The sequence below is a fragment of the Trachypithecus francoisi genome, unplaced genomic scaffold, assembly GCF_009764315.1.
Source record: "Trachypithecus francoisi isolate TF-2019V2 unplaced genomic scaffold, Tfra_2.0 Lachesis_group3, whole genome shotgun sequence".
NCBI lineage: Eukaryota > Metazoa > Chordata > Mammalia > Primates > Cercopithecidae > Trachypithecus > Trachypithecus francoisi.
The window spans coordinates 55106696-55125035 of NW_022681468.1; the positions used below are offsets into that span (position 1 = coordinate 55106696).

Genomic DNA, 18340 nt, shown 5'->3' on the forward strand with positions numbered 1-18340 from the left:
CCTTCAAGCATTTATCCTTTGTCTTACAAACAATTCAATTACACTGTTAGTTATTTTTAAATGTACAATTAAATTATTATTGACTATAGTCTCCCTGTTGTGCTATCAAATACTAGGTCTTATTCATTTCATTCTTTCTATTTTTGGGGGGAGGTATCCATTAACCATCCCCACCTCCCCTGTAAAACCCCACTCCACACTACCTTTTGCAGCCTCTGGTAACAATCCTGCTCTCTTATCTCTATGTGTTCAATTGTTTTGATTTTTAGATCCCACTAATAATCGTGAACAGATGATATTTGTCTTTCTGTGCCTGGCTTATTTCACTTAACATAATGACCTCCATGTTAATGCTATGACAGGATCTCATTCTTTTTTATGGCTGAATAGTACTCCATTGTGTATAGGTACCACATTTTATGTATTCATTCATCTGTTGATGGACACCTAGGTTGCTTCCAAACCTTGGCTATTGTGAATACTGCTGTAGTAAACATGGAAATTCAGATGTCTCTTTGATATACTCATTTCCTTTCTTTTGGGTATATATCCAGCAGTAGGATTGCTGGATCATATAACTCTATTTTCAGCTTTTTGAGGAGCCTCCAAACTATTCGCCATAGTGGTTGTACTAATTTACATTCCCATCAACAGTGTATGAGGGTTCCCATTTCTCTGTATCTTCACCAGCATTAGTTATTGCCTGTCTTTTGAATAAAAGCCATTTTAACTGAGGTGAGATGATACCTCATTGTAGTTTTGATTTGCATTTCTCTGATGATCAGTGATGTTGAGCACCTTTTCATATGCCTGTTTGCCATTGGTATGTCTTCTTTTGAGAAAGGTCTATTCAGATATTTTGCCCATTTTAAAATTGGATTATTAAATTTTTTTCCTATAGAGTTGTTTGAGCTTCTTATATATTCTAGTTTTAATCCCTTGTCAGATGAGTAGTTTGCAAATATTTTCTCCCATTCTGTGGGTTGTCTCTTCACTTGGTTGATTGTTTCCTTTGCTGTACAAAAGCTTTTTAACTTGATATGATCCCATTCACGACCTTATTGTTTAATTTCTATGTGTTTATATAGTTTCCAAAATTCCTCTTGTGATTGATTTGTAGTTTTATTCCATTGTGGTCAGAGAAGATGCTTGATATTATTCCAGATTTTTTGAATGTTTTAAGACTTGTTTTATGACCTAACATATGGTTTATCCCTGAGAGTGATCCATGTGCTGAGGAGAAAAATGTGTATTCTGCAGCCATTGGATGAAATGTTCTGTAAATAAATATCTATTAGGTCTATTTGTTCTGTAGTGCAGATTAAGTCTGACATTTCTTTGTCGAGGTTCTGTCTGGGAGATCTGTGCAACACTGAAAGTGGGGTGTTGAAATCTCCAGCAATTACTATATTGGGGTCTATCTCTTTAGCTCTAATAATATTTGCTTTATATAGCTGGGTACTCCAGTGTTGGGTGCATATATATTTGCAATCGTTATGTCCTCTTGCTGAATTGACTCCTTTATCATTATATTATAATCTTCTTTGTCTCTTCTTACAGTTTTTGTCTTGCAATCTATTTTGTCTGATATCAATATAGCTATTCTAGCTATTCCTGCTCTTTTTTCATTTCCATTGTCATGGAATATCTTTTTCCATCCCTTTATTTTTAGTCTGTGTGTATCTTTATAGGTGAAGTATGTTTCTTTTAGGCAACAGATCATTGGGTCTTGTTTTTTCATTCATTCAGCTACTCTTTGTCTTTTAAGTGCAGAGTTTAGTCTATTTACTTTCAGTGTTATTATTGGTAAGTAAGGACTTACTCCTGCCGTTTTGTTATTTGTTTTCTGGTGGCTTTACAGTCTTCAATTCCTTTTTTGCTTTCTTCCTATCTTCCTTTTAATGAAGGTGATTTTTCTCTGATGGTATGTTTTAATTTCTTTCTTTTTATTTATTTAATTTTTTGGTATCCATTGTATGTTTTTCTATTTGAGCTTACCATGAGGCTTGCAAATACTATCTTATAACCCACTATTTTAAACTGTTGACAACTTAATACTGATTGCATATGCAAACAAACACACAGAAAGAAAACTAATAAAAACTCTACACTTTAACTTTGTTCCTTAGTTAGCTTTTAAATTTTTTATTTCTCTTTATGTCTTATTGTACTGTCTGTGTCTTGAAAAGTTGTTGTAGTTATTTTATTTGATTGATTCATCATTTAGTCTTTCTATGTAAGATGAGAAGTTTACACACCACAATTACAGTGTTATAGTATCCTGTGTTTTTTTGTGTGCTTGCTGTTACCAGGAAGTTTTGTACCTTTATATGATTTCTTCTTGCTCATTAGCATCCTTTTCTTTCAGATTGAAGAACTCTTTTTAGTATTTGTTGTGGGACATATCTAGTGTTGATGAAATCCCTCAGCTATTGTTTGGGAAAGTATTTCTCCTTCACACTTCAAAGATATTTTCACTGGATATACTATTTTAGAGTAAAAGCATTTTTCCTTCAGCACTGTAAACATGTCATGCCACTCTCTCTTGATCTGTAAGGTCACCACTGAAAAGTCTGCTGCCAGACATATTGGAGTACCATTGTATATTATTTGTTTCTTTTTTCTTGCTGCTTTTAGAATTCTTTCTTTATCCTTGACCTTTGGGAGTTTGATTATTAAATGGCTTGAGGTAGTCTTCTCTGGATTAAATGCACTTGGGGTTCTATAATCTTCTTGTACTCAAATGTTGATATGTTTTTCTAGGTTTGGGAAGTTCTCTGTTATAATCCCTTTGAATAAACTTTTTACCGCTATATGTTTCTGTACTTCCTCTTTTAGGTCAATAAGTCTTAGATTTGAGAATGGTTTCTAGATCTTGTGGGCATGCTTCATTGTTTTTTATTCTTTTTTCTTTTGTCTCATCTGACTATGTATTTTCAAATAGCCTGTCTTTCAGCTCACAAATTCTTCTGCCTGATCAGTTCTGCTATTGAGACTCTGATACATTCGTCAGCATGTCAGTTGCATTTTTCATTTCTAGAATTTGTTTCTTTTTAATTATTTCAATCACTTTGTTAAATTCATCTGAAATAATTATGAATTCCTTTTGTATTGTCTTGAATTTCTTTGAGTTTCTTCAAAGCAGCTATTTTGAATTCTCTGTCAGAAAGGTCATATATCTCTGTTTCTCCAGGATTGGTCTCTGGTGCTTTATCTAGTTTATCTGAGGAGGTTATGTATTCCTGGATGGTGTTGACGCTAGTAGATGTTCTTTGGTGTCTGGGCACTGAAGAGTTGGGTACTCGTTGTAGTCTTCACAGTCTGAGCTTGTTTATGCCTGTCCTTCTTGGGAAGGCTTTCCAAGTAGTCAAAGGAACTTGGGTCACAAGCCCAATAACACTATGTTTTTTGTAGACTTGTAGAGGTACCACCTTAGTGGTCTTGGATAAGATCCAGAAGAATTCTCTGGATCACCACGCAGAGACTCTTGTTCTTTTCCCTTACTTCCTCCCAAATAAATGGAGTCTCTTTCTCTCTGTGCTAAACCCCCGGAACTGGGGTTATGGTGATGCAAGCACTCCTGTGGCCACCACAACTAGGAGTGCACTGGGTCAGACCTGAAGCCAGCCCAGCACTGGCTCTTGCCCAGGGCCCTTCCCTTCAGGGCAGTAAGCTTCCTCAGGCCCCAGGCGCATGTCCAGAGATGTTGTCTGGAAGCCAGAGATTAGCGTCAAATATCTTAGTAGTTTACCTGATGTTCTGTTCTACTGTGGATAACTACCACTCACACCACAATACAAAGTTCTTCTCACTCTTCCCTCCCCTTTCCACAGCAGAGGGGCCACTCCCTGTGGCTGCCACCACCTTTGGTCCACAGGGCTTCTGCCAGGCCACCACCAATATTCACTTAAAGCCCAAGGGCTCTTCCATCAGCTTGTGGTGAAAGCTGCCTGGCCTGGGACTTACCCTTCAGGGCAGTGGGCTCCCCTCTGGCCCAGGGTAGTTCTAGAAATGCTGTCCAAGAGTGTAGGCCTGGGCTGGACGCAGTGGCTCACGCCTGTAATCCCAACACTTTGGAAGGCCAAGATGGGCGGATCACCTGAGGTCAGGAGTTCGAGACCAGCCTGGCCAACATGGCGAAACCCCCATCTCTACTAAAAATACAAAACTTAGCTGGGTGTGGTGGAGTGTGCTTGTAATCCCAGCTACTTGGAAGGCTGAAGCAGGAGAATTGTTTGAACCCAGGAGGTAGAGGTTGCAGTGAGCCGAGGTCATACCACTTCACTTCAGCCTGGGTGACGGAGTGAGACTCCATCTCAAACAACAACAACAACAAAAAAAAAAAAAAAAAAACAAAAGAGTGTAAGCCTTGACTTGGGGACCCCAAGAACCTGCTTGTTGCTCTACCTCACTGTGGCTGAGCTGGTACCTAAGGTGTAAGACAAAGTCCCCTTTACTTTTCTCTCTGCTTTTCTCAAATAGAAGGAGTCTTTCACTGTAGCCACCACAGCTGGGAATGTGCTGGGTCACACCTGAAACCAGCACATCTCAGAGTCTCATCCAAGGCCCATGACACACTCCTTGGTTATCACTGCTGATTATTCCAGGCCCAAAGGCTCTTTAGTCAGCAGGTGATGTATCCTGCGAGGACTGGGTTTTTCCCTCCAAGGCAGTAGGTTCCCTTTTGGCCCAGGGTGGGTATAGAAATGCTGTTCAGGAGCGGCTGGGCGCGGTGGCTCACGCCTGTAATCCCAGCACTTTGGGAGGCCACGGCGGGTGGATCACGAGGTCAGGAGATAGAGACCATCCTGGCTAACATGGTGAAACCCTGTCTCTACTAAAAATACAAAAAAAAAAATTAGCCAGGCATGGTGGCAGGCGCCTGTAGTCCCAGCTACTCAGGAGGCTGAGGCAGGAGAATGGCGTGAACCCAGGAGGCGGAGCTTGCAGTGAACCAAGATCATGCCACTGCACTCCAGCCTGGGCGACAGAGCGAGATGCTGTCTCGAAAAAAAAAAAAAAAAAGAAATGTTGTTCAGGACCTAGGGCCTATAATGCGGGCCTCACAACTCTGCCCAGTGCCGTATCTTACTGTGGCTGAGCTGGAATCCAAGATGTAAGACAGTCCTTTTTACTCTTTGCTCTTTGCTCCTTAAGCAGAAGAAAGGAGTCACTTCTATTGCAGCTGCCTTGGTTTGGGGCATGGATGATGCAAGCACTCCTTTAGCTATGCCAGCTGGTATCTCCCTAGATCACATGCCACCCTAGTCCAATTACTATAAGCCTAGCCTAGTGCTAGTAGCCTAGGAATTGGAGTCCTTGTGCCCTAGACTGTCTTTCAAGATTATCTAGGACCCCAGAGTATTTCAGCCCACGGTGGGGAGGCTTGCAGGGAAACTCAAGTTCTGACCACTGGGATGGATGCTTTCTGTCTAGCTAGGGCAGGTCCAAATGCTCCCTCCATGTGCTGGCGCTGGCTGAGCCCAGCATGACTTTATTCTCCACTGTGACAGGGCAGCACTAAGTTCAATGTAAAGGCCCCCAGCCACTGTGCCCTCCCTTTCCCAAGTGCATAGGTTCTCTCTCCACACCGCATGGCCGCTGCTAGGGGGTGAGGAAGGGGTGGCATTGGCGATGCAAGACCATCTTTTCTGCCCTCCTCAATGCCTCTTTCAATGATATGAAGTCAAAACTAGCCACTGTGATTGCTCACCTGATTTTTGGTTCTTGTAATGGTGCTTTTCTGTATGCAGATAGTTAAAATTTGGTGTTCTAGCAGGAGAACCAATGTTTGTAGGCTTCTGTTCCACCATCTTGCTCCGCCTGCTCCCATATCTGATTCTTACTCGGAAATTCTTACAGCTGAAAAATCTCCTGTCCAGATTCCCTGCAGGATTCTATAGGGAAGATCACTTATCTTTATCATACAACCTTTCACTCTTATTGTTATAATTCTTATTTACCTCTCTAAGAATGAGTAGTATAGCTCTGTGATTCCAGGCAAGTTACTTAATCTCTCTTTGTTTCTTTGCTGTTAAATATAAACTGTGTCAGTTGTTTTGAGGATTAAATGAGGTAATTCCTAGCACAGAGTAAGCACTTACTAAATAATAGCTATTACTATTATCTCTCTTCAGCCAGCTGAAGTCTTAGAGGGCAGTGCCCTCACAGTGTTCTTTGCATCTTCTGCAAGTACTTGCTGGTGTGTATAAGATAGAATTTTTCACACTGGGCTTCCTTGGACAAGTTTCATAAGAGGTGCTTTTTTGTAGTTCAAAAACATTGGATTCAAATTTCATCTGTAAATTTTAACTGTTTTAAAAAACAACAAAAATCTGTGAGCTCAAATGTTATAAAATAGAATTTTAAGTAATAAAGATTATCAGTGTCTTTACAGTTGTTCACACCTATAATCCTGGCATTTTGGGAGGCTAAGGTGGGAGGATCACTTGAGGCCAGGAGTTTGAGACCAGCCTGGGTGACGTAGTGAGACCTGGTCTCTAGAAAAAAAAAATTTTTTTAAAAATTAGCCAGGCGAGGTTGTGTACACAACCTGAGCAACAGATCAACACTCTATCTCAATAAAAAAAAAAAAAAAGATTCTCCTTTTATTAATATGCTGCTAAATTAATTCATTTTTATGCTTTTCCTATCATCCTTTTTAATTGAAGATGATCCTGATATTGAAGGGTAAACTGTTAAAAACAAACTGCAAAACAAGAACTTGTTGCCATTTGCAAATATTTCTGTCCATAAATTTTAATAGTGTGAATTTTAAAAATACAAAAATAAGTAGAATAGGATACAGGAATGCAACTGACACATAACCTCTGCTTTCATTGATTTGTATTACTCATATGAGGCTCGTTGTAGCCATTGATTGATTTTTGTAATAAATTCATTCTATAAATTTAAATAAAAATATACATGTTCTAGTTAAGTGTGGATTTACCTACTACCTTTGGAATGAGGAGACATTGATAAGTAACTTACTTGTTTTTATGTATTTCTTTGATAAGCATTTATTACACTATTGTTATATAATAGGTTTTAGGCTCTAAACTAACAATATAGGTTTGACAGGCTACAGATGACAGCCTTTGGTTAAACAGAAGCTCATTAGGTTTCCATGTAATTGTGCATTTAGAAGAATATTGCTTTAAGACTCTTTGGAAACACTGATGTGTAAAGTATCCTATGTCTTTGAGTCAGCTGACTCCCATCTTTCACTTTTGCAGGGGCCCAGCTGGAGTAAGAGCCCAAGCCCTGGATAGAGATGGAAATCTGGTAGAAGATTTTGTATTTGATGCAGGAGTTGGGAATATTGGAAATCGTGTTCTTCATGTGAGAAATGCACCTTCCCCTGCTGCTACTTCTTCCCTTGCAATTTCTGGAATGATTGCAGATGAAGTGCAACAAAGATTTGAATTGTAAATAATGAAAGGAGCTAGGTATGCACTGTAATCTCCATGTCAGCAACAAGAATGTACTAATTGCATTCTTTAATTTAAAAAATGGTTTTTAAAATTTCATTTTTTGGTCAAAGATAACCACTGAATTGTTAAAATGATGTAACATAGAAATAATAATTTTCTACAAAAATTAGCTGGGCATGGTGGCACATGGTAATCCCAGCTACTTGAGAGGCTGAGGCAGGAGAATCACTTGAACCGAGGAGGCAGAGGTTGCAGTGAGCTGGCACTCCAGCCTGGGTGACAGAGCAAGAAAAAACAATAATAATTTTCAAAATGTTAGGCTGGGGACTGTGGCCAGCACTTTGAGAGGCCAAGGCAGGTAGATTGTAGCCTAGGAGTTTGAGACCAGCCTGGGCAACATGGCAAAACGCTGTTTCTACAAAATAGCTGGGTGTGGTGCCTCTGTAGTTCCAGCTACATGGTAGGCTGAGGTGAGAGGATCACTTGAGCCCAGGAGGTCCAGGCTGCAGTGAGCTAGTGAGCTATGTTTATGATACTGCATTCCAAGCTGGATGATAGAGCAAGATCTTGTCTCAAAAAAAAAAAAAAAAAAAAAAAAAAATCCAGCCTGGGCAACATGGTGAATGAAACCCCATCTCTACAAAAAATACAAAAATTAGCTGGGCGTGATGGTGTGTGCCTGTAGTCCCAGCTACTTGAGGAGCTGAGGCAGGAGGATCACTTGAGCCCAGGAGGTCAAGGCTACAGTGAGCTATGTTCGTGCCACTATACCCCAGCCTGGGCAACAAAGTCAGTCCCTGACTCAAAAAATAAAAACAACAACAAAAAATAAATTCCATGCTTATTTACTTTGTGAATAAAGAGGCAAGATACAGTTTTATCTGTCCTGAATCCCTGACTTTTTTTTTTTTTTTAGATGGAGATTCACTCTTGTTGCCTAGGCTTGAGTGCAATGGTGAAATCTTGGCTCACTGCAACCTCTGCCTCCCAGGTTCAAGCGATTCTCCTACCTCAACCTCCCGAGTAGCTGGGATTACAGGCGCCCACCACCATGCCTGGCTAATTTTTTTGTATTTTTAGTAGAGATGGGGTTTTGCCATGTTGGCCAGGCTGGACTTAAATTCCTGACCTCAGGTGATCCACCCGCCTCAGCCTCAAAGTGCTGGGATTACAGGTGTGAGCCACTGCATCCAGCCCTGAATCCCTGACTTTGTTAATGACCTGTCCTTACCAACCATGACCTAGAGAAGATTTGGCTTTTCAAGAATTTTGGAGAAAGATGGCATAAAAATGGGTTTTTCCTTAAATCAGTTTTTTAGCATTATACTACCTAAGCTCGTTTGGTCTCTCACAGACAAGGAAATACATCATATTGTAGGTTGCATTCTTTTAATTCTGAAGAGTCACAAAACTCACATTATTTAGAGCAACAATATTTGTATTTAGAAATTAAAAATTCATGATTTCAAGAAAATACATAAAATTTACATTTTTGAGTAGTTTGAATAAGTTTCTATCTTAGTTATAATATTTGTCAGAAATAACAAAACAAACTTAGAGCCTTTATTATTTTCAGTCTCTTTGTAACTGATGTGGTATGGTATCATCATGAAATCTAAACAGTGGTACACTGAGTAGTTGTCTTGCTCTTCAGTCTCTGTGGCTGAGAACTGAAATAACTTAGAAGAGATAGATTTTTATGAGAGCAGTTTTAGAATCCTGACACTGATGTATAGAACTCTAATTTTAAGTTTATTTATCTATTATATCTCTGATCTTTAGTCACACTAAGACTCTCAAAATGTTGGCCAAGATTGCTAATGATTCATACCTACTTGATTTTTCAGGGCTCCTATAAAGTTGTGTAGGGATATTTTTCCATTTTTGATAAATATCTAACTTTGAGGCATTCACTTTTGTAAACCGCGAAAGTGCCTTACATTCATGTGTACCTCATGAGTATTTTAGTATATGTGCTGCCGAAGCGAGCACACCTCATGAGTATTTTAAGTTGATGCCCAGTGCTGTACTATATCCTGTATATATGTGTTGTGTGGTATCTGTTGAAATGATTCTTATAATTTAGAAAGTTAGAAAATAGAAATGTAAATGAAAATGTGACGACCTGACTGCAGAATTTTGAGTACTGAACCACATTTAAGTGAGGCGTTTTCATCCATTCTCTCTCATTTGCTCTCTCAGGAATCATCTTCTAGTCTATATGTCTTCTTTCCTCTTAGCTCTCCAAAGCTGTATGATGGATGGGTGAGAAGGATGTGCATTTTGGTTGATAGGAAAAATGCTTCTGTTTTCTTCCTTTTCCCCTCACTTCAAGCATTGATGATTACATTGGTTGAGCTACCTCATCCATTAATTTGAAAGGCTACACATCATCAGCTCGTGTTCAAGAAGTAGCACATCCCAGGTAAACAGAGTAGGCCATTATTCAGCACTTGGGATGAGCATATTAAAAGCATTCAGATATCAATGACAGAAGAAACAAGCCCTAATGTTTCTTTATAACAGCTGGTTCCTGCAAGAAATGCAAACACACCATAGTTTTCTGTTCCATTACAAGATTACTAAGAGATGGAAAATATTATCGTTTTCTATTTCATCAACAGTACGATTGCATACATACTAAGTTGTAAAGACTGGAATTACAAAAAATGATTGTCCTAATTGAAGCAATCCTCAATCCATTCAAGTCTGTACAATACCCCCCCCCCAAAAAGTGAAAAATTTGTTGAAAGTGTTTTGAATATGTAGGTTATTCTGTTTGCAAAACATTTTATATGTATGTCAACAGGGTTTTGTTGTTTAATACTGATATAATAAAGTTTTATTATTTCTGACAGAAGAAATTTATATTAATATTTAAAATATTTTAATTATCCTTGGTGGTGTAGAGAACATATTTTTTAGTTCCATAAAAACTTCTATGCAAATAAATTTTTTATGTGTAAAACATAAACTGTTTGATTTAGATAGCAGCCACCCTTTTTAATAAACTCATTTCTCTGTTAGTATATAGCACAAAATGAGGTTGAGTAGTTTATATTTTGGGTAAAAAATGGAGCATTTTAGATTTTAACTTCAGAGTGTTTGTGAGAAACTCTTGATGTACCAGCAAGTGTATTTTTGGTGTTTCATGTTACATAGCTTAACTCTTTTATCCATGCATATATGTGCATATCAAAGTCCTTCCCTTGATCCTCTCAGCCTTAGCACTGTTTGGGGAGTTGCCTTTACTGTTGGCAGAATTCCACTTTCCCTGAGGCCATTTGGAAATCTACCTGGTAGCCTGTGGGATAACCTTAACTCTTAGAACTTTCTTCAAAGGATGGTGGTGAGAGTGGGGTATACTGCCAGGCCCTGTCCTTTGGGAATTTGTAGGACCTGCTTTCGGAGGCAATCCAACCCTGATGGCTATAACTATGAGCTATCCCTGTAAACACAGGAGGCATGGTGTCTATATTTAAGGACTGGCTCTGCCGTCCTGGGCACTTGATCTGTGTCTAGACTTCTTGATCAGAGGTTTCTTCATCTTTCTGCACATACACTGTTATCTAAAGATCTTGTAAACATTTTTGAGTTGTAATCGTAAAGTCAGTTACTAAGCTTTTCTAATACACTCAGAGGGAGTTTTTGAAATCTCTTCATCAGGGCTTAAGGTAGAAGGACAGGATGAAATGGTTGGGAAAGCAAAATCTGCCTCGAGATGTTTTCAAATAGTTTGCACTCATTAAATAGTTTAAGAATGGAAATAAACCCTGAAGCCCTGAAGGGAAGAACTGTGTTGATACCAACCAACTCTACTTTTCTGGCCTCAAATCCTAGAAAGTATTGTGGGTTTTTGTTGTTGTTGTTAATTGCTTTTATTTTCTGCTTATGGGAAGGGTCTCACATTAAAGTTATCTTAAGTTTTTTTTGTCCCTGGGATAAAATGAGAAAATTTACCTTTTAGATATGGCAAGAGATGGCAGGTCTTGGGTTGCTCAGGAAGCCCAACTTTGAATATTAGGAAAGACCTGAGGGACAGTGGTAACAGAGGGACGTCTCCCACTAGAGAACCTTGAATTTTAGCCAAATTCTGCTTAAAACTGTATCTTTAGAAAAACTTCTTTTAACTTGGTTGCTCTGAAACAGAATGAAATGGCTCCAGCAGTGGTTTTTTTTTTTTTTTTTTTTTTTAAACACTTTTCAGATTAATTTTTCCTTAAATTTGTCCACTGGGAATGTAAGAGATGTCTTTTAGGGATATCAGTTTATTTTTTAATTTTTATCTCCCCTTCCCTCACCTTTCCCTTTCCTTTCCCCCTCCTTTCCCTCTCCTTTCCCCCTCCCTTTCCTTCTCCCCTTTCCCCTCCTTTCCCCCTCCTTTCCCCTCCCTTTCCCCCTCCTTTCCCCCTCCTTTCCCCTCCCTTTCCCCCTCCTTTCCCCCTCCTTTCCCCCTCCCTTTCCCTCTCCTTTCCCTCTCCTTTCCCCCTCCCTTTCCCTCTCCTTTCCCTCTCCTTTCCCCCTCCCTTTCCCCCTCCTTTCCCCTCCCTTTCTCTCCTTTCCCCCTCCTTTCCCCCCTCCTTTCCCCTCCCTTTCCCCCTCCTTTCCCCCTCCTTTCCCCCTCCCTTTCCCTCTCCTTTCCCTCTCCCTTTCCCCCTCCCTTTCCCCTCCCTTCCCTCTCCTTTCCCCCTCCTTTCCCCCCCTTTCCCCCTCCCTTTCCCCCTCCTTTCCCTCTCCTTTCCCCCTCCTTTCCCCCTCCTTTCCCCCTCCTTTCCCCCTCCCTTTCCCTCTCCTTTCCCCCTCCTTTCCCCCTCCTTTCCCCCTCCTTTCCCCCTCCTTTCCCCTCCCTTTCCCCCTCCCTTTCCCCCTCCTTTCCCCTCCTTTCCCCCCTCCCTTTCCCCCTCCCTTTCCCCCTCCTTTCCCCCTCCCTTTCCCCCTCCCTTTCCCCCTCCTTTCCCCTCCCTTTCCCCCTCCTTTCCCTCTCCTTTCCCCTCCTTTCCCCCTCCTTTCCCCCTCCTTTCCCCCTCCTTTCCCCCTCCTTTCCCCCTCCTTTCCCCCTCCCTTTCCCCCCCTTTCCCCCTCCTTTCCCCCTCCCTTTCCCTCTCCCTTTCCCCCTCCTTTCCCCCTCCTTTCCCCCTCCTTTCCCCCCTCCTTTCCCCTCCCTTTCCCCTCCTTTCCCCTCCTTTCCCCCTCCCTTTCCCCCTCCTTTCCCCCTCCCTTTCCCCTCCCTTTCCCCCTCCCTTTCCCCCCTCCTTTCCCCCCTCCTTTCCTTCCCCCTCCCTTCCCCCTCCCTTTCCCCCTCCTTTCCCCCCCCTTCCCCCTCCTTTCCCTCTCCTTTCCCTCTCCTTTCCCCTCCTTTCCCCCTCCTTTCCCCCTCCTTTCCCCCTCCTTTCCCCCTCCTTTCCCCTCCTTTCCCCCTCCCTTTCCCCCTCCCTTTCCCTCTCCTTTCCCTCTCCTTTCCCTCTCCTTTCCCCCTCCTTTCCCCCTCCTTCCCCTCCCTTTCCTTCCCCCCTCCTCTCCCCCTCCTTTCCCCCCTCCTCTCCCCCTCCCTTTCCCCCTCCCTTTCCCCCCTCCTTTCCCTCTCCTTTCCCCCTCCTTTCCCCCTCCTCTCCCCCTCCCTTTCCCTCTCCCTTTCCCCCCTCCTTTCCCCTCCTTTCCCCCCTCCTCTCCCCCTCCCTTTCCCTCTCCCTTTCCCCCTCCCTTTCCCTCTCCTTTCCCCCTCCTTTCCCCCTCCTTTCCCCTCCCTTTCCCCCTCCCTTTCTCCTCCTTTCCCCCTCCTTTCCCTCTCCTTCCCTTCCCCCTCCCTTTCCCCCCCTTTCCCCCTCCTTTGCCCCTCCTTTCCCTCTCCTTTCCTGAACAGGGTCTTGCTTTGTTGCCCAGGCTGGAGTGCAGTGGCACTATCTTGGCTCACTACAACCTCCGCCTCCTGGGTTCAAGCAATTCTCCTGCCTCAGCCTCCCAAGTAGCTAGGATTACAGGCACATGCCACCACACCCAGCTAATTTTTATGTTTTTGGTAGAGATGGGGTTTCACCATGTTGGCCAGGCTGGTCTCGAACTCCTGACCTCAAGTGATCCACCCGCCTTGGCCTCCCAAAGTGTTGGGATTACAGGCGTGAGCCACCACGCCTGGCCTTTTTACTTTATTTTTTTTAAGACAGAGTCTCACTCTGTCACCCAGGACCCAGGCTGGAGTGTAGTGACATGATCATAGCTCACTGTAGCCTCAACATCGTGGGCTCAGGTAATCTTCCTGCTTTAGCCTCCTGAATAGCTGAGACTATAGGTGTGCATCTCCATGCCCAGGTAATTTTTTTTTTTTTTGAGAGACAGGTTTCACTATTTTGCCCAGGATGGTCTGGGACTCCTGGCCTCAAGCAATCTTCTTGCCTTGACCTCCCAACGTGCTGAGATTACAGGCATGGGTTGCCACACCTGGCTGTGATACCAGTTTATAATAATAGCAGGTTCTTTTGTTTGTTTGGGTTTTTGTTGTTGTTTTGGTCTCTGAGTAGCTTCCCAAGTCACCCGCGCCACATACTAATTGCTCTTTCCCAGAATGCCTAGATCCTTAATCTTTGCCTATGTTTTTCTTAGATGCTTTTTTTTTTTTCCTTTTTTTTTTCTTTTTGAGACAGAATCTCACTCTGTTGCCCAGGCTGGAGTGCAGTGGCATGATCTCAGTTCACTACAGCCTCTGCCTCCGAGTTCAAGCGATTCTCCTGCCTCAGCCTCCTGAGTAGTTGGAACTACAGTGACACACCACCATGCCCAGCTGATTTTAGTATTTTTAATAGAGACGGGGCTTCACCATGTTGGCCAGGCTGGTCTCGAACTCCTGACCTCAGGGGATCCACTTGCTTTGGCCTCCCAGCGTGCTGGGATTATAGGCATGAGCCACTGCGCCCAGCCTTTCTTAGATTCTTAATCAGTCATTCCAGCTGGGACCTCCTGGATCCTTCTAAATACTCAGAAATAAGCATGTTGGTTATGTTACAGGCTAATAGGAAAATGTTGTCTTCTGACATCCAACTTTGTGCTTTGGAATTTAGGGATATAAAGATGTTTTTGCTTCTACTTTGCATGTTAGAATTTTGTGGTTGGTTGTGAATTTTTGAATATACTTTTATTTTTGAATTATCCCCAGAATTACTTGGTAAGTTTTCTGGAATTAAAGAAAAAGCCTAATGTTAAATGTTATTTTAAAAGGGTTGATGCAACATTGAGGATTTCAAGGTTCTACCAGCATTCCTAATTGAGAGAATGGTAGTTTCCTCTGGAAGGAAACTTCCTATGAAAGTCATATAGTGATGGCATTTATTCTAAGAGTGGATATGGTAGGTGAGAACTACAGAGTTGAAGGGAATCTGGAGGGTCATTCCAAGCTATTCAGCTTCCAGAAATCATATCAATAAATAACACCAAAGAATCACAGAGTTTTTCCAAGTAGAGAGTAAATGATTATATATTTGGGTCAAAAAACTGAAGTTTGGTTACTGGTGAATATAGTAATCACAGAACAAAACAACACTTTGTTGTGAGTTAGTAATATAAACAGAGTAGTATAAACCTACCTAAGAGGGAGGGGGTTTGCCCTGTTTGGTTTATTATTTTGGGTTCAGTTGGTAGAGAATAAAATCCATTCTCGCTAAACAAAAATAAATGTATTTTGGGCCAGGTGTGGTGACTCATGCCTGTAATCCCAGCACTTTGAGAGGCTGACGCAGGAGGACTGCTTAAGGCCAGGAGTTCGAGACCAGCCTGGATGGCATGGCGAGAGTCCTAGCTATCTTTTTTTTTTTTTTTGAGACATAGTCTTGCTCTGTTGCCCAGGCTGGAGTGCGGTGGCGCAATCTTGGCTCACTGCAACCTCCACCTCCCAGGCTCAAGCAATTCTCCTACCTCAGCCTCCTGAGTAGCTGGGATTACAGGCATGTGTCACCATGCCCGGTTAATTTATTTTGTATTTTTAGTAGAGATAGGATTTTGCCATGTTGGCCAGGCTGGTCTCAAATTCCTGACCTCAAGTGATCCACCCGCCTCGGCCTCCCAAAGTGCTGGGATTACAGACGTGGTGAGCCACCTCGCCCAACCAGTCCTAGCTATCTGAAAGGTTGAGATGGGGATCCCTTGAGCCCAAGAGTTCAAGGCTGCAGGGATCTATGATTGCACCACTGCACTCCAGCCTGGGTAACAGAGTGAGACTCTGTCTAAAAGTAATAATAACAATAATAATAATACATTCATTCAGAGAATACAGAATCATTGGAAGGCTAATGAAGTAGATTCTGGTTGAGCTTTCAGGAACAAGTCCCAAAGTCACACCACAGAATCAGGACACTAAGAGTAATTTCAGGCCGGGCGTGGTGGCTCAAGCCTGTAATCCCAGCACTTTGGGAGGCCGAGATGGGCGGATCACGAGGTCAGGAGATCAAGACCATCCTGGCTAACACAGTGAAACCCCATCTCTACTGAAAAATACAAAAAACTAGCCGGGCGAGGTGGCGGGCGCCTGTAGTCCCAGCTACTCGGGAGGCTGAGGCAGGAGAATGGCATGAACCCGGGAGGCAGAGCTTGCAGTGAGCCGAGATCCGGCCACAGCACTCCAGCCTGGGTGACAGAGCGAGACTCTGTCTCAAAAAAAAAAAAAAAAACGTAATTTCAAAACAATTATGATCCACAGAGAACTGCCACACCATGCATGAGTCTAGCCATTGTTGCTGCCACATAAAACTAGTGACTGAATGGTGCTTGCTAATTCACTTCTGCAATTTTTTTTTTTTTTTTGAGACGGAGTCTCGCTCTTGTCCCCCAGGCTGGAGTGGTGCAGTGGTGCGATCTTGGCTCACTGCAACCTCTGCTTCCCGGGTTCAAGCTGTTCTTCTGCCTCAGCCTCCTGAGTCTCTGGGATTGCAGGTGACTCACCACTATGCCTGGCTAATTTTGTACTTTTAGTGGGCGGGGTTTCGCCATGTTGGCCAGGCTGGTCTCGAACTCCTGACCTCAGGTGATCCATCCACCTTGGCCTCCCAAGGCACTGGGATTACAGGCGTGAGCCACTGTGCCCGGGCTCACTTCTGCCTTCTATATCTCACTCCAATGTATCTGATAGGCTGAGAGCTGTACTGAAGAGATTATGAATACATTCATTGTTGACAGCTCAACTTTATAACTGTCAGGAATTTGAAGGATTCTATTGTGATAACACAAATAACAAAAATTGAATGATGCTTTGCCCTCTCTTTCTTTTTTTTTTTTTTTTTTTTGGAGACGGAGTCTCGCTCTGTCTCCCAGGCTGGAGTACAGTGGCACGGTCTCGGCTCACTGCAAGCTCCGCCTCCCGGGTTCACACCATTCTCCTGCCTCAGCTTCCCACGTAACTGGGACTACATGTGCCCGCCACCACGCCAGGCTAATTTGTGTTTTTAGTAGAGACGATTTCACCGTAGCCAGAATGGTCTCGATCTCCTGACTTCATGATCCACCTGCCTCGGCCTCCCAAAGTGCTGGGATTACAGGCATGAGCCACCACGCCCAGCAATAATTTGCCCTTTCACCTTTATTATAGGAGATGGTGTTTGGAACAGCTACTTCCCCCACTTACAGTGACTTTCCACCTGGTGGTGGTGGCAATATTTGGATGACCTCAGTGGCATCTTCATACCCTGGAGAACCAGAAAACACTCTTATTTGTTCAATAGCAGGTTGTATGTAACATATAAACATACAATGCCTTTTTTGTGGGGCGTGCGGAGGCATATTAAATCAATCTTTTGGAATTTCATACAAAATTACAGTTCCTCTTGGGAAGACCTTTTAGGTATGCTGTCTCTTACAGGGGGCTGGGCATAAGCCTCCCATGAGGGTCAGAGGACGAAGGCCTGTCTGAGGGCCTGCTTCAACTTCTTTCAGGCAGGTGGCTGTGAGAGGACTGAGCTAGCTATGGCAGCAACCCATGAAAGTGAGTGATAACGACATTGATTGTTTCCTGTGGCGTTGCTTTGCTTTGCGTAATTGACTGGTAGCACTTGTAGCTTTAAATAAATTGAGGAAGTATGAGAGAGTAAATGGGAGAAATGTTGAGTAAGTCCTTCTTGAAAATGTTTTTAAGTGGGAGAATATTAGTGGTAAATTACTGTCTTTTAACATTTTAATTGTGCTTGGATCATTCACATTTTCCCTCAAATCCTATCTAAATTTAAAAAAAGGTAAAGCCAGGTGCAGTGGTTCATGCCTGTAGTCCCAGCACATTGGAAGACTGAGGCAGGAGGATCACTTAAGACCAGGAGTTCAAGACGAGTCGGGGCAACAGAGCAAGACCACATCTCTTAAAAAAATAAAAAATTACAAATTACAAAATAAATTAGCTGGGCATGGTGGTGCAATCCTAGCTACCTGGGAGGCAGAGGCAGGAGGACCCCTTGAGCCTAGGAGTTCAAGGCTGCAGGGAGCTAGTATGATCACACCACCTCACTCCAGCCTGGGTGACAGAGTGAGACCCTATCTCTTAAAAAAAAAATAATTTAAAAAGGGAAGCAAAATTACAATCCATCAAATTATTGGCTGGGCATGGTCGCTCTCGCCTGTAATCTCAGCACTTTGGGAGGCTGAGGCAGGCAGATCACCTGAGGTCAGGAGTTCGAGACCAGCCTGGCCAACATGGCTAAACCCCGTCTCTACTAAAAATACAAAAAAATTAGTCAGGTTTGGTGGTGTGTGCCTGTAATAATCCCAGCTACTCAGGAGGCTGAGGCAGGAGAATCACTTGAATCCAGGAGGCAGAGGTTGCAGTGAGCCGAGATCATGCCACTACACTCTAGCCTGAGTGTCAGAGCAGGACTCTGTATCAAAAAAAAAAAAAAAAAAAAAATTACTAACATGATAATTAGCGTATTTCAGTACAA

General features: G+C 42.7%; 1 protein-coding gene and 1 long non-coding RNA gene across 4 annotated transcripts in view; one reads left to right on the forward strand and one right to left on the reverse strand.

Moving 5' to 3' along the window:
• L2HGDH (L-2-hydroxyglutarate dehydrogenase) overlaps positions 1 to 17760 on the forward strand; it is a 76866-nt gene extending 59106 nt beyond the window's left edge. Inside the window, exons 10-11 of one of the 3 annotated variants that reach the window (XM_033188091.1) lie at positions 7239 to 7451; positions 17005 to 17760. In XM_033188091.1, coding sequence (XP_033043982.1) covers positions 7239 to 7434 — 196 coding nt within the window. In that variant the 3' untranslated portion in view covers positions 7435 to 7451; positions 17005 to 17760. Of the gene's footprint in view, positions 1 to 7238; positions 8057 to 8352; positions 8943 to 17004 lie in introns of those variants that run through there. The other 2 variants (XM_033188090.1, XM_033188089.1) reach the window with 2 other exon arrangements.
• LOC117069672 lies at positions 9203 to 10152 on the reverse strand. Its single transcript, XR_004431628.1, has 2 exons — positions 9431 to 10152; positions 9203 to 9388 (listed from the first exon to the last, which is right to left on the reverse strand). It is a non-coding gene; the product is annotated as an uncharacterized LOC117069672 (long non-coding RNA).
• Positions 17761 to 18340: the final 580 nt, after the last annotated feature.